The sequence below is a fragment of the Heterocephalus glaber genome, unplaced genomic scaffold, assembly GCF_053883595.1.
Source record: "Heterocephalus glaber isolate CG9 unplaced genomic scaffold, H.glaber_assembly_v1.0 deba00001761, whole genome shotgun sequence".
Lineage (NCBI taxonomy): Eukaryota > Metazoa > Chordata > Mammalia > Rodentia > Bathyergidae > Heterocephalus > Heterocephalus glaber.
Window position 1 is genome coordinate 2,936,530 of NW_028258458.1, and position 15,434 is coordinate 2,951,963.

At 62.6% G+C, this 15,434-nt stretch overlaps 1 protein-coding gene across 3 annotated transcripts; it reads left to right on the top strand.

Annotated features, from left to right (window-relative positions):
• Nucleotides 1-91: 91 nt before the first annotated feature.
• Iqcn (IQ motif containing N) lies at nt 92-13,738 on the top strand. 3 transcript variants are annotated; one of them, XM_087201849.1, is made up of 4 exons: nt 92-2,948; nt 5,624-5,707; nt 5,863-8,496; nt 12,748-13,738. In XM_087201849.1, the coding sequence occupies exons 2-4, from the start codon at nt 5,636-5,638 to the stop codon at nt 13,663-13,665; spliced, it is 3,624 nt and encodes a 1,207-aa protein (XP_087057975.1). In that variant the 5' UTR covers nt 92-2,948; nt 5,624-5,635; the 3' UTR covers nt 13,666-13,738. The 3 variants fall into 3 exon arrangements, with proteins under 3 accessions (XP_087057975.1, XP_087057974.1, XP_087057976.1); XM_087201848.1 differs by having other exon boundaries at nt 92-5,707; XM_087201850.1 differs by lacking the exon at nt 5,624-5,707.
• The last annotated feature ends 1,696 nt before the right edge of the window (nt 13,739-15,434 follow it).

The window sequence follows — 15,434 nt, forward strand, 5'->3', positions numbered from 1 at the left end:
GAGCCGGCCTCTCCCATCCCCCAGCGCCCGGCCCTCCCCCTCCCTCCGGGCCGGCCGGGCGGGCGGGGTCTGCACATCTGGCGCGCGGCGAGCGCCATCTAGGCGCCGGCCCCGCGGTGCCCGGGCTGGAGAGGGGACGGGATGTCCCTTTGCCTTCGGGAAGGAGGGACTCGCGGTGGGCAGGAGCAGCCCCCGTCCGAGACCGGAAGGAGGAGGCAGAAACATCTCCTTTTCTTTAACCCTTCCGGGCTCTGCGTGGGTGAGACAATGGAAACCTTGCTGTCCTTTGTTGGAGGGAGCAAGCCGGGGCCCCGGGACTAGGAGGAAGGTGGCAGAGCGGGTCTGACCCGAGCGGCGGCCCCACCCAGGACTGGAGTTTAGCCAGGATGGGCCGGGATCTCCCGGAAGCACCCTCCTCTTCGAAGTCCCCTTCGTCACTTCAGGAACTTGGAACACTCAGGTTGAACAAGGGACTTCGGGTCACACAGGGTTTTCAGTACCCTGGGCCATGGGCTTCTGACTCAGAAGGACCCGGAGGGAGGGATGTGCCTGTAGGTGCCCGGTCACACCCGGTCCAGTAGGCTGACAGAGTCCTAGCCAGCCCTGCCGGCGAAGGCGGGGCAGCCGTGCCCACTTCACGGACGAAACGGGCACTAACAAAGGCCCCCACGTCACCACAGCCCGGTGGCCAGGAAGAGTAGGAGTCTTCCTCCCCCGGACCCCGGGACCCCCTGGCTGCCCACTTTGCAGGGCCTCCAGCCGTTTTGGTATTTACTTCTGCAGTCCTGGGGAGTGAACCCGGGGCCTTTGCACTGAGCTACACCCACTGTTTTTAAAATATTGAGACAAGATCTCACTGTGTAGCCCAGGCTGACCTTGCATTTGTGATCCTCCTGCCTCGGCCTCTGGAGTGCTGGGACCACAGGTGTGTACCACCTCGCTGGGCTCAGTGTGCAGCTCTGTGACTGAGGAAGTGGGTGTGTCGAGTCGGGTGGACTTCAGAGCTGCTGGGGGAAGCTGTGATGGAGGGATTCTTTCTTCTTTTGCTGGGTGCTTTTTTCCTCTCCGTTCCTCCCTGCTTTCCTTCCCCTTCTCTTGTCTTTTGACCTGAGGTAATCAGTCCAGGCCCTGCTACATGCTAAGCAGTTCCTGTAGCACCACTCACCCCCAGCCCTTTCTTTTCTAGGTTTCGGTGCTTTTTGAAACCAAAGCTCCAACACCTCCTGGTGTCTCCCTCCAGACACTTCACCCCCAAACTGACAGTTTCCTTTCTTCCTGGCCTCAGGACCTTTGCATGGCCACTTAGCTGAGCTCCACTCCCAGATGGGGTGCATGCCTTGCTCTCTGACGCCGTCCTCACAGCTGGGCTGGCCAGCTCCCTCCTGGCCTGCTGTCTGGTTCCCAGGGCCCGTGTCATGGCAGGGTCGCTGATCCCTGTGGACAGTGACTAAAGAACCAAGTCCTGTGCAGCGCCTTGTTCTTGATTTCTGTGTGGCTCTGGGCTTGGAATCCAGAGCCTGGCACAGCTACATCCCCATCCCTTTATTTAGATTCTGGGTCTCACTAAGTTGCTCAAGCTGGCGGGGAACACGATCCTCCTGCCTCAGCCTCCCGAGTAGCTGGGATGACAGGCATGCACCACCGAGCCAGCTCAGCTCATGTCCGTGGTTTCTCCCAAGCCCCACCCTGCTGGCCTCACCCCTCTCGCCCCAAGGACTCCCAGGGGAGCCAGGCCATGTGGCCTTGGCCAGAGCTGGCTGTGCTGTGGCCAAGGTGTGTGTCAGCCTTGGCCTGGCCTGCGGTGACTCACCCTGGGCGGTGGCCTGGCCCTCGAGGTGCTGGCCCGCATCCCCCTCCAGGGATCTGGCACAGGGCAATGCTCAGTGTGGTTATGTGGCAGGCCCTGGGGGGCTCAGGTCTAGCTCCACCCCCGGGAGCCCCCAACAGAGCTGTTAGTCGTTCAACAGAGGGTGGAAGTCAGAGCATGTCCAGCCTGCTCTAAGGACTGTCAGCCCTGGCACCTGACACAAAAACTAGCAAATACTGGTAATCTCACCTGCTTGGGAGGCCGAGGCAGGAAGATCTCAAATTCAAGTGAACTGAATAGTTTAATGAGACTGTCTCAAAATAAACAACCAGAAATAGGGCTGGGGGTATGGTTCAGTGGCAGACAGCCCCTGGGTTCAATCTTCAGTACCAATTCCCTGCACAGAAGAAATAAAGAGGAAAAGACCTGACACCCACATGAACTCCTCCACTGCTCTCTGAGGGCCCGCCTTCTCGGCCTTTATTGCCCTCCTGCAGCCACAGGAGTCTCCTGATGTTCTTGGTCCCACCCAGCTCCTTCCTGCCTCAGCCTTTGCTCATTCACCTACCTGGGGTACCATCCCCAGCTCTTCCAGGGTCTCTCTCCTCAAGTCCTCCTCCTTTGTGGCCCACTTCCTGAATGGCCAGTCTCATCTCCCTCTTTTATGTCTTCCCCTTTTTTTGAGGTTAAGTTCTCCAGACTAGGCTTGAATTGATGATCCTCCTGCCTCAGCCTCCTGAGTGATGGGATCATAGGTGTGTGCCACCTCACCTGGCAGCCTCCGCTTTCATACCCCAGATTATTTGCCTTGCACTGCCCACACCAGGGTGGGTTTCAGCACACAGTAGGGGCTCAGCAGTTACCCAAGGAGTGACAGCCTCTACATTACGGAGAGGCAGGTTTTGGGGTCCCCTCTGTGCCCAGAGCCCAAACTTTCTGCCCTGGATGTCCAGGCAACAGGTAGCAGCCCTGTGGCCTCAGCCCTGACCCACCCACCCCCTGTCCCCCACCCAGGTTTTGCCTTCTAGGGCCCCTCCCCCGAGGGCTGCTGGGATTGGCCAGAACCCTGCCGGATCACAAAGCACCCAAGGTCCGGCCCACAGCCAGCCACTGAGGCTGGTGGGTTCAGCTGCAGGGCCAGGTGAGTGGGGCTGGCAGGGCTTGTGTGTGGGCACTCGGGGTCCCTGTCACTCTCCTCTGTGCCTCCAAAATCCCCCTTCGTCCCCCAGGCTGCTCTGATAGGCAGATCAGCCCCTCAGCCCCTCAGAGCAGGGGTGTTAGGCAACCCCAAGCCCTGAGGGGGACTTGTCCTGCTGAGGGCCATCCTGGACAGCCTGGGGGACTCTTGGTTTGTGTGGCAGGGAAACATGATATTGGCCAGCTGGCTCTTAACGCGTGTGTGCTGGCAGCTCCTGCTGCTCTTCCCACCGTGCTCCTTCCTTCCTTTCTTTTGGGTGGGGGGTTGAGATAGGATCTCGTCATGTAGTCCAGGCTGGCCTTGAACTCACCATGTAGCCCAGGCTGGCGACCCTCCCGCCTCAGCCTCCTGAGTGCTGGGATGACAGGGGTGCATCTGATGGCAAGGCTCCCTTAGGGGCAGGGACACCCCTGCCCCCGTCACGAGCTGAGGACTCAGGGGACCACATGTGTCTGCTGTGGGCCCCTGGCGTGTTGTGGGCAGTAACTCTGCTTCTCTGCACCTCAGTTTCCCCATTGGGAAATGAGTTAAGTCCCAGTGGCTGACAGTGTCTCGGATCACCCACATCTGCCTGTCCCAGTTTTTTCCTGTTCTTTCCTTGGTCTGGCTGTGTGGCCAGTTACAAGGGGAGCGTGTTCAGACCTCCATGGTCGATTAGGATGGGCCTGTTTGGTTCTGCCCATGTCAGCTTTCTGTATTTCATGGCTCGGTTATGAGGCACGGACACATCTGTTGCTATCCTGCCTTCTGAATACATTACCCTTTTGTGAGGTGACGTGTGATTCCTGCCGATAGTCTGTCCCCCAGTCAGCCTGGTCCGACACAGACACAACGCGTGTGCAGCCCTTCCGCCTTAGAGCGCCTGTTCCTTGCCTGGTGAATCTTTTCCTGCCCATTTACCTTCCACTTGTCTGTGTCTACACTTAAAGGATATATCAGGTAGCACAAGTTAGGTTTTTTTATTGATTCTGGCTGGGTGTGGTGGTGCACGCCTATAATCCCAGGACTGGGGTAGCTGAGGCAGGAGGATCGCCATGAGTTCGAGGTCAGCCTGGGCAACCTACTAAGACCCTGTCTCAAAACAAAGACCAAAAACCAAACATAAGCGAAATGACATTTGCTATGGTTTTGTGGTCAGCATTACCATGGTTAGATATTAACTTGCCTATTTTTATACGCTTTTATTAAAAATAGCTATTGGGTTTGATAAAATCCTTTTTGGGTACCCTTCAAAAGAAACTTCATGGCTGTCATTCAGTTTCTAGATGTAATGAATTGTCTTGGGGTTTACAGATAGGAAATCATTCTTATGGCCTTGGAAGAACTCCTACTTGGCTGTAGTACAGATATTTCTCATTTAATAAACGATCCATTTAATGACTGTTCAGATCTACAGCCCTCTGCTCAGACTTACAACCGAGCTTTTTGTGTACAGCTGTGTACATCTCGTTGATAGAGCCTGTCTCTTCGTTTGTGCAGCCCACCTTGTTTATACAGTACTGATTTTTGCTCATTGTGTTGTACCATACTGTACTTTTCTGTCCTGTTATACATTACAGTACTGCAGGTAACAGCTTTGCAAACAAAAACAAAGTCATGAAGTTGGAGTTTCCTTTGGCCATTTCTTTGTTCTGAATATTGTAACGTAAATACTATATTCAACTTCTCATTTATCAACCCGTTCATGTAACAACCTAGTCACAGGATGAGCTCGGTTGTTAAACGAGGGATGTCTATAATATTCTTTTTTTTTTTTTTTGGTACTGGGGATTGAACTCAGATCCTTCCGCTTGCAAGGCAGGCGGCGGAACTACTGAGCTAAATCCCTGGCCCCTATAATATACTTTTGATAACTGATCCTATTTTCTGTAGAATCTCTGTACTTAACCATGAGTGAGAGTTAGATCAAGATACATTATTTTTTAAAAATATCCATCATTGCCCGGGGATTTAGCTCCATCAATGCATCCACATTCATGAATCATCCATTCTCTTTCCCACCCATCATTCCATCCTTCCATTCACCCACCCATTTTCCTCCCTTCCCTTTATCCAATTGTCTACCCATTCACCTACCCACCCACCCTGGCATCTACTCATCTATACGCAAATCTATTTAGCTATCCGTGTATCTGTCTGTCCATCTATTTACATGTCTGTTTCCTGATTCATCAATTCCTTCAACTTCATTTACCTATCCCTTCTTCACCCAACCTTGTATCCATCCATCCATCCATCTATCCAGCCCATGCAGTCCTTCATCTACAGATTACCCATGTAGTATCTAGTCCTGTATCCATCTGTCCATCCAACTTCCAATCCACTCATTCATTTATTGGACAAGAGACCCACCCACATGACACCTACCTGTCACAGGCCAGATCCAGGCCTTGTGACTGAGATGGGGACCCTAAATGACTCAGAGCTGGTCCCTATTGACAGTTCAGTCACTGGGGGGAGCCAAAGATCAGTGCCACAGACACAGGCAGAGACAAACGGGGACTTTCTGAAACAATGCAATCAGTGCTTTTCTTGGGAGTATTTGAGACATGAGACAGTTTGAAGACAGGTAGTGGTCCAGCATCCAGGTGAGAACATGCACTGGGTGTCATCTTTAGTATGGCTGCGGGATGATGAGAGAGACATCTAGGAAGGCGATCAGGAGAGCAAAGGACCAGAGACAAGATGATCTAGGTCTCAGGGTGAGCATTCACCCCAGCCACAGCACCCACTCCCTCACCACCCCATTGCCTGCCATCTATGCCTCCCCTATGCATCACCATCCACCATTCCATCCGCCCCACCCATCCATCCACCCCCACCCCCACTCACAGTCACCCTCCTGTGCCCTCCACAGGCCCAGCTGACCTGCTCAGGGACCAACACAATCCAGCAAGCAACACAGCTCCTGGTCATGAACCACCTGTCACCAAGTGGGAATTTCTCCCTCCAGCCCCAGCTCACGCCTAATCTCCAAGACAGCACTGTGGGAAAACCAGCTCCACAGCCGCAGCAGGTGGCCCCCAGCTCCCAGGAGCCTGGGCCCCAGCAGCCAGCGCCCCACCGTGTGCCGCGCCTGTGGGCGGTGGTGGAGAGCCAGGCCTTCCAGAACATCCTGGTGGATGAGATGGACATGATGCACGCACGGGCGGCCACCCTCATCCAGGCCAACTGGAGGGGCCACCGGCTCCAACAGAAGCTCATGTCCCAGATGACGGCGGCCAGGGCCATCCAGGAGGCCTGGCGGCGCTTCAGCACCCGGCGCCTCTGGCGCTCCAGCAAGCTGATGGTGAGGACGCAGGCGGAGGAGGGCAACATCCCCTACCACCCGCCACAGCAGGTGCGCTTCCAGCCCCAGCCCACCGTGGTGAACAGAGAGATGCAGGCCCCTTGTGCCCCTGTGGCAGCCGTCCTGCCCCACCAGGCCACAGCCCACAGCCTTCCATCCTCGGGGAGCCTAGATCCCAAATGCCAGCCGGGCCTGGTGACGATGGCAGGCAGGAGCCCTCACCTTGCCAGCAGCCATGTGGGGGTGGACACAGGGAAGTGCAGGTATGTGACTTCCAGAGGCACCGAAGCGGGGCCCCTGGAGCCACCGCCATCCGGGAGGTACAGCCAGGCAATGTCGGGACCACGCGGGACCCAGGCCCATGTGGAAGCAGAGCCCCTCCGAACTCCATCCCAGACCTACCGCGTGGCTGCGGCGACCAGGACCCCGGCCCAGAGGCAGCCAGCACCTGCAGTGACCAAGGCCCACGCCCAGGTACGGCCAACACCTTTGCTGGCCAGTGCTGTGCCGCAGTCGTGCCCCACAGCCCCCGTGACCCGGGCTCCACCTCAGCCAGGTGCAGTGACCGTGGCGACAAAGACCTCAGCTCAGATGCTCCCGGCGACCGCCCCAGTCAGAAGCCCGCTGCAAACCGCTCAGCCAGCCACTGTGTGCAAAGCCCCGTCCCAGCTGGGCCCCTCGACCTCCACGACCAAGCCCCCGGCCCAGATGCGCCTCCCGGGCATCATAACCAGGACTCCAGCCCACATCCGGTTCGTCACTGCCGTCCTCAAGACGCTTTGCCTGACGCTCCCGGCTGCTGGAAACCCCAGGGCTGCACCCCCAGCCGCAGGACAGGCTGGGATCCCCAGCAGCTCATCCAGCCTGCATCCGGACGCAGCGAGGACCAGGGGCCCCGCAAACACAGGGCAGGTGGCAGCAGGGACAGGGAAAGTCTCAGACCTTCGCTGTGGGGCGGAAGGGAGAGTCGGGGGCGTCCCCCAGCCCCGTCTGGAAACTGGGGCTCCCAGGGCTCCAACAAAGGAACCTTTCCAAGCCGAGAAAACCCACACTGGCGTCCAGAAGCTGGCGACCAAGGAAACGGGGTCTAAGACCAACGTGGCAACGCAAGCGACCAGGGCGTTACCGTGGGCCGGAGTCAGCGAGGCCCAGAAGCAGCCGTTGTCACAGACTCACCTGAGGACGGAAGCTCTCGAGGCCCAGTCCCAGGTGTACATGCCCATCCAGGTGGCAGTGGCCCTGCCGCAGGCTCAGGTGGCTGCTGTGCTGGCCAAGGCCCTGGGGCAGCCGGCCAAGGTGCCGTCCCAGGCACATCTGTGCAAGGCACAGCCGACCACATGGCTGCCAGCCACGTCCCGTGGCCCTCTGCCCACCGAGCAGACCCAGGCCCTGTCCCGGCCACAGCTGGCCGCCCGCGCAGCCAAGGCTGCTCCCTGGGCCCCTCCACCCAGCAGGCTGACCAAGGCACTGTCCCTGGTGCACCTCGTCACGTGTCTGAGCAGGGCGCAGTCCCAGACCCAGCTGGTGACAGATGCAACCCAGCGCATCCATGCGGCCCACCAGTCCACTGACCTCGGCAGCAAGGCCCAGTCCCACCCGCTGCTGACCGGACCCACAGCATCCACCCCCTGCTGCCGGCACCCGGGGACTCTCAGCTCAGTGTCCCGTGTCAAGCCAGACCACAGACAGGGCAAGGCCACCCAAGGCCCCCGCCCCACGGCCCCAGAGCCGCAGGGTACACTGGTCTCTCTGGTGGCTGCCGCTGCTGCCACACAGCCCAGCTGCAATGTGGAACCCTGGGGTGACGGCAAGACCACGCAGGCCCAGCCGCCAGCACCCAGCCAGGAGGATGTGGCGGCCTCGCAGATCACTGCCCTCTGCGTGGAGCTGGCCGCTGTGCTGGGCTCCAGGGAAGATCTGTGCACACTGCTGACCAAGGTCCTCTCTCAGGGAGAAGTGCAAGCCGCCTTGAACCAGGCCCTGTCCGAGGAGGGCCTGGGGGCCACCGTGGGCCAGGCCCCACCCCAGGGCATGCTGGGAATGGCCCTGGTGAAGGCTCTGTCCCGGGCCCAGCTGGCCGCCATCCTCCCCAAGGCCACCTCAGAAGTCGCCAGCAGCAAGATGCCGCTGCCTCTGGCTTCGGCGGAGGAGATGGCGTGGGACCCCTGCCTGGGCTGCCCTGTGCGGCCGCAGTCCCGCAAGGTCAGGATGCGCGGTGTGCGAATCTGGGGGGCTTTGCGTGGGCCCGTCAGGGGACAGGGGCGATGGGCCCACGCTCGAGGGGTCACCCTGCTCGGCCTACTTCCTGGTGATCCCTGCCTCCAACACGAGGGTGCCCATCGGGATCCGCCCGTGCCCCCTGGCCACTGGCCTGGGCCTCCTGCTGTCGCGCGGGTGGGATGGGCCAGGGTCTTCTCTGGCCCTGATCTGAGCCCTAAGATCAGAAAGGGAAAGGCAGGCCCAACCCCAGGGGCTGGCAGGTTGGCATCCGAGGCCAATCCCGTGGCGGGGGTAGCCCCAGCAGCCCGGGCACCCCTCAGCCCCTGGCAGGTGTTTATCACCACGGGCATCGCCCCAAGCCCCGGCCGGCTGTCGGTGACCCGCAGCCCAGCCCCAAGCGCCCAGCAGCCACACGTGGTCAGCAGGGTGGCCCCTCGCCCTGGGACATCGTCGGGGGAGGGCAGCACGGCCTCCGGCAGGCCCTGGGTAGCGGGGGCAGGGCGGGGCACCCCTCCCAACCGCCTTCCCCCACGGGTCAGGGTACAGCTTGCTGGCGTCAATCTGTGGGAGCCAAAGAGGGGAGTCCCGGTCTCCCTTGCCCCACCATGGGCAGAGGCCTGAGGCAGCCATCCAAGCCCACTCAAGAAAACCTCAAAAGAGCTCAGCCCCCAAATCCCAGACAAGCCTCCCCAGCAATCGATGAGGAGACCCCGAGTCCACGGAAGGGTGCCACAGTGCCACATGTCACAAGCGTCCACAAGGACTCGGTCGGTGCCAGTCTGTCCCCAGACGTCCACCCAGCAGGAAAAGGATCCAGCCCAGGGTCTTGCTTCCTTCCTGCCCTCCTCCCAGGAGCCTCCGACCGGCCTGCTAGGGTCCCCCCTCGGTGAGTTGGTGGGCAGCGTGCCCAGTGTGTTGGCCCAGTGCACGACCCGGGTGACAGTGACTCACAGCTCGCCCAGCCTCTCCCCCGCGTCCATGGGCAGCGTGGCCACTATCGAGGTCCTGGACCACACTGGGGAGGGCAGCCGGGATGGGGAGCCCCACTTGGAGGCCCTGGTGTCTCGGGAGCCCGTGAGGCGGCCCCAGAACCCGAGGGACCCAGAAAAGACCATAGGAGCCACCCCGAGGTCCCTGAGCCTGCGTCTCCCCTGCCCACCCCGGAGGCCCCGAGCGCACACCTGGCCTGTGCCACACCTTGGTGTCCAGCTGCCTGGCCCTGGGCATCCACTGGGACACAGAGGGGGAGGAGGGACAGAGCCCCGTGGAGGCGACTGAGAGAACGGCCCCAGGACTGTCTTTGGGCGCTGAGTTCCCCACCGTGGGCCTGCAGCCGTCTGTGGCCCCCAGGTTTTCTTGTCTCCCCTCTCAACCTTTGCTGACCAGCAGGGCAGCCTCATGCCCAGGCCAGTCCTCTGGGCCAACTCCAAGCCCGTCCCAGCCGACTGTGTCCACCAGGTCACACCCCGGCCTGGGCCACCCGTCTATGGGCAGCGGCATGGGCCCAGGGTCACACCAGCCACCCGGAGTCTGCGGGATAAACCCAAGCCTATGGCCAGTGAGCTGTCCCCAGGCCTGAGCCAGCCCCTCTGTCCCGCAGGATGGCCTGCAGATGGGCCCGCCCATTTCTGGGTACCAGGATGGCCCCTTATGCATCCCAGCCACATGTGGCCAATCTGGGGTCCCCAAGCCTGGTCCGGTGACCCGTGGTCTGGGGGAGGTCACAGCTTCCCCGAGCCACCTTCCGTCTCTGAGCGGCTCCGATCTGCCGGGCTCGAGGGTACACAGTGCCACACCTGCTCAGCATCGCCCGTCCCTTCTGGTGCCTGCTGGCTCTGGCAGGTCCTACCCTGGGGTGGCCAGCCAGCCAGCGGGGCTGGGCCCTGGACCAGGCTCCTGTGGGGCACGGCATGGGGCCGAGGGACGATCCCCTCATTGTGACCGGCGCAGCCCTAAACCCCCAGGACCCTGAGCTTGACGGGATGTGGCCTGAGTTCCATCAGCCCCCCAGTATCTGCGAGGGGCCAAGTGCAGCCGCTGTTCCAGCCCCCCCCCGTCAGGTGTGCATGGCCCTCGAGGAGGACCCCGGTCCACTCTGGGGACTTTGTGTGTCCCATGACACTTGGCTCAAGGGGGTGGCTGCCAGCATACCCCAGGGCCACATGGCTGGTGGTGCATTCCTGAGTCTGTCCCCGGGGGCTCCCCGAGCTGGCCTGGCTGGGGGCACCTCCTGGCCATGCAAGGACGTTTCTGTGAGCCGATGTCCCATGGCTGATGGCACAGCTGCCATGGCATCCCAGGTCTTGGAGACTCCTGCTCCTGTGATGCCCCGGGGACTTTCAGGGACCTCAGGGCTGGGCCAGGGCCTCTCTCCAGCTGTGGTGCCCCAGAGACCCAGGAGGAGCGAGGCCCAGCTGTCACCGGGTGACCTGGAGTCCAGTGTATGTCCGGCCAGCGTCCCTTTTCCAGTGACTCTGGACCACCAGGCCCCTGACGTGGCCACCGCAGTCCCATCCAGCTGCCAGTATGCAGGTTTGTCTCTCAGCCCTGGGATGAGCATGGCCAGCGGTGGCCTTGTGCCGGGTTCTGCGGGCAGGATGACCCTAGACACCGTGGTCCCAGACACTAGTGGCCTGGCTTTCAGTCTCCCCCCAGGGTCTGTCATCAGAGGCATGGCCCAGGGCCTCCCCCCGGGGCCTGTGACGGATAGTATGTTCCAGTGTGGCCCAGGGTCTCCCCCGATGCTCTATGGTTGCCAGTAGGGTGATCCCCAGGCAGGTGGCAGGATCTGGCCCCAGGGGGAAGCCCTGTCTCTCTGAAGGACCCCTGGCTAGATTTTCAGCCCCAAGGCTGCCCCCAGCTTCGCTGGGCCCACAGGGATCCCTGGGTTCCATGGCAAAGAGTGTGGGCTACATCCCATCGCCTGGGTCCCTGCTGGTAGGTCTCTCTCCCCACCCTTTCCACCGAGCCAGGGCTGGAGAGGATCCTGCTGGCTCCTCCCAGGGCTCTGGTGCCACCAGCTTGGCTCAAGCTCATCCTTGGGCCCCAGCTATGAGTTACGCAGCCAGGGGGTGCCGAGTGCCCACAGCCCTGTCAAGGGGATCATGGTTTGCCCAGGACCCTGGGAGGAGGATGTCTGGGGCCCCGGGTAGCCAGGCCATGTTGAGGCCCAGAGCAGCACAGGAGAGTCTGTCCCAGGTACTGGGGTCCAGCAGGGAGCCCAGCCCATCTGAGCTCCTCCAGGGCATGGTGTGGATGCATCCCGGTCCCCTGGGATGTGTGACCTCTTCATAGAGGGGACGCTTCCCAAAGACCCAATGTGACCGTTCAGGAAGGCGGCTCCCAGCCACGCCAGCCATGTGGCCTCTGTCTCTGCCCAGGCCCTGAGTTTAGGCAGGCACCCCATGGCCAGTGATGCCACCCTGATTCTCCAGCCAAAGTCAGTGAGCAGTTGGAAGCTGCCAGCTGGACCCCTGGTGTGCAGGCGGAGTCTAAGGTAGACAGGGCCACGTGTTGGCCCCTGGCTCCCGTGGGCCCTGAGGGTCTCTCAGCATTTCCGCATGAGTCCCTGGGGACAGTGGTGTCCAGCAGGCCTCACGAGGGCCCTGGCTGGCCCCAGGCTGTCTGCACCCAGAGTCTGTAGCCAGAATAGGGAGCCCCAGGCTTTCCCGGAGGTCGGGAGCTGCTGGTGTGATCTCCCATGTCCCGGCGTATCAGTCCTGGGCCAAACAGGCAACAGCTGCTCTCCTCCAGGGGGAAGCTGCCCCCAGAGGACCCCAGAAACCCACATCCCAGAACCGGACCCCAAACAGCCCTGCTCAGTCCCCCAGCACGAGAAAACCCTGCAAGTCCCACCACGACAGCCTGGTCCCAGAGCTGCTAGAAGGGCCTGCAGCTGGGCTCCGGCCCTGGCCACGCACACAGACGCCCGGATCTGGGGCTTCACCCTGCAGTCCCAGACTCGCCTCAGGCCTGACACCCATGGGGGTGGCACAGGGCAGAAGCGTCCCTAGGCTGTCCCCGAGAGTTCTCAGGGTGCCTCTGGGCCATGAGTCTTCACCGACTGCACCCGTGGCCCCTCTTTGACCAGCCCCCCAGTATTTCATGGGTCCCGTGGCTCACCACCGCAAGCTGTCCCTGACCCCAGGGACCCTCCAGGGCCAGCTACCCCATCATTTCATGGGTCCCACTGTGAGCCACTGCAAGCTGTCCCTGACTCCTGGTGTTCCCCAGGGCCCCACGGACACCAGCCCATGTGGTGGCCAGCCGTGGAACTCTGCTCTGCCCAGCATGGCGATCCGGCCCCTGGACGGCTCTGTGGCCCCCCACAATGCATGGCAGCCACCCAGGGGCCTGGGGCCAGGGGGCAGAGCAGGCCAGGCTGGGCCACTGGAGTTGACCACGTCGCTGGAGCACATGGAGAGGATCGTCCTCCGTGCTGCCACCATCATCCAGGCGTGTGCCCGCAGCTACCTGGTGCGGCGTACCATCAAGGTGTGGCACCAGGGGGCCACCATCATCCAGGCCACCTGGCGTGGCCACCACGTGCGATGCAACCTGGTGCAGCTCTACAAAGCCACCGCGGTCATCCAGGCTGCATGGCGAGGCCACTGTGTCCGCCGGGACCGTGCTTGGCACATGCAGCTCCCACCAGCCTGGGCAGAGCCGGGTGGCGAGGTCAAGGCAGCTGCTGAACACCGCTGCTTCCAGTCCTGCCAGCCACGCGTCTGCAGCCTGTGCCGGTCCCTGAGCCCCGGGCTGGGCAGCCCGCCCAGCGTGGTGATGCTGGTGGGCACCACTCCCCGCACCTGCCACACCTGCGGCCACACGCTCCCCACGCGGGTGGTGCATGGCATGGGCCAGGTTGGCGCACCACGGGACTGCGCCTCGTGGCTGGCTCCCCAGGACCCCCAGGAGCGGTGGGACACAGCAGCCACCACCATCCAGCCAGCCTGGAAAGGCTTCATGGCTCGACGCCAGCTGAGGGAGCAGCAGTCGGCCACCAGGATGCTGCAGGCCACCTGGCGGGGCCACTACACGAGGAGCTGCCTCACCCCCGAGGCGCTCTTGGCGACAGGAAGCCCATGGGACAGTGCTCCCAGGGCCCCCCCGCGCGGCTGCAGGCCGCCCTCCCACTGGCCTGGCGCGTAGGACCCTGGCTGCCTCAGAGCTGGGGAGGGGCCGGTGGCTGGCTGCGTCTGCTGAATAAAGTCACTCAGCCCGGGCCTGGCGTCCTGTGCTCTGTGTTAAGGGGGCGTCTGGGGTTTGGTGGGATCGGGGCATCCTGGGGGAGGACTCCGACCATGCCCTTTGCTCCCCCGCTCTGTGTCTGTGGCCCACACAGGGCCCCGGTGCTCCCTGGAGGTCAGGGGCGGCCAGCAGGTGTCCCGTGTGCCACTGTCTCCCTCCACGCCTAGCAGGTGGCATCTGGCCACTTCCAGTGCACCCCAAAAGCCCTCATCTGGCGCCATACCCCTGTGATCTCAGCTACTCAGGAGGTCAGACATGAGGATCGTGAGTTCAGGTCCTGCCTGGACAACCAACTTAGTGAGACCCTGTCTCAAAATTTAAAAAGGGCTGGTGATGTAACGCGTGGTGAGCACTTGCTGACCATGTGCGAGGCCGGGGTTCCATAAAACCAAAACACCTCACTTTGGGGGACGCGGCCCAGAGTAGGGCCCACCCCATCCTGGTGGGGGGTACTGGGCTCACCCCCGAAGTGTCCCAGTCCCCAGAGTGGGCAGAGCGGGTTTGGGGCACCCTGAGAGAGGACGCGGTGGCCGGGGCTGAAGAGAGGCGGCCGGGATCCCGAGGGCCGGGCTCGCAGGGCGGGGTGTTCAGGACGGCGGCGCGGGGCTCCCGAGGCCCCGCCCGCGCCTCGCAGTCCCGCGGGCCACCAGCAGGGGGCGCGCGCTGGTGCACCGCCCGTCCACCTGCCCGCACACCTGGCCCTGGCCGGCGGCGGCGCCGCGGGCACTCGCTGCGCTGGAATGGCGGGACCTCGGCGGCTGCCTCTGCTGATCATGGCCCTGACCCTGCTCCCGAAACTCTCTGGGAATGAATATTCTTCAGGCACTACAGGTAAGCGCGGGTAAGAGGGAGGCCGGGTTTCCAGGAAGCGGGAGGAGGAGGGCGGGCCCGGGGCCCAGGGTGTCACCCGCCTGGGGACTCCTCCGGGGCCACCTTTCCCCAGAGGGCGAGGGTGCCTGAGCCCAGGTGACCTGGCCGGGCGTGGCGGCTGGGACCCCCTGGTCCTGCGCGGGCTCCGTGTTCTCACCTCAGCTGCGCTCGCTGGCTCCGCCCCGGCAGGAGCGGCGGGGGCTCCTCGCCGGAGTTCTCAGGGGCTCCCTGACCCCGCTGCGGCCGCCGCCGCCCCAGCTCCCTCCTCCGGGGTCCCGGCCCTGAATCCGCGGTGACTGGCAGGCAAGGGACACCATGGACAGGCGCTGGCTTCATCCCCCAGGGACCGTGTCCATCCCCTGACAGCTGGGGAAACTGAGGCTCTGGGGAGTGGAACGGCCTCCGCCGCCCCTCGGGCCGCGCTGCCTCGGGTCTGCGCGCAGGACCAGGAGCCCCGTCACCCCGGGCGGGGTCGCGGCGGGGGAGCCCCCGCAGGCCGGCGCAAGGGTCATTTCCGCGTTTCTGCGCCAGGCGAGGCAGGAAGAGGCGCTAAATTGGGCCCGGGGCAGAGGAGCGGGAGGGGCGGAGCGGCTGATGAACGAACTCCCGGCCGAGCCCGCCGGGGCCTGAGGAAGTCGGGCCGGGCCCTGTCTGCTCCCCACCTCAGCCTGGCCCGCGCTCCGTCCCGCCGCCAGGTGGGAGCCGGGAGTGGGCGGCGCCGCGAGTCCTGGGCGCCAGGGGCGCGGCCGGTGCGGTTCCCGGCTCTGAGTTCAGGGCTGGGGCTCGGCGGCCAACACCGG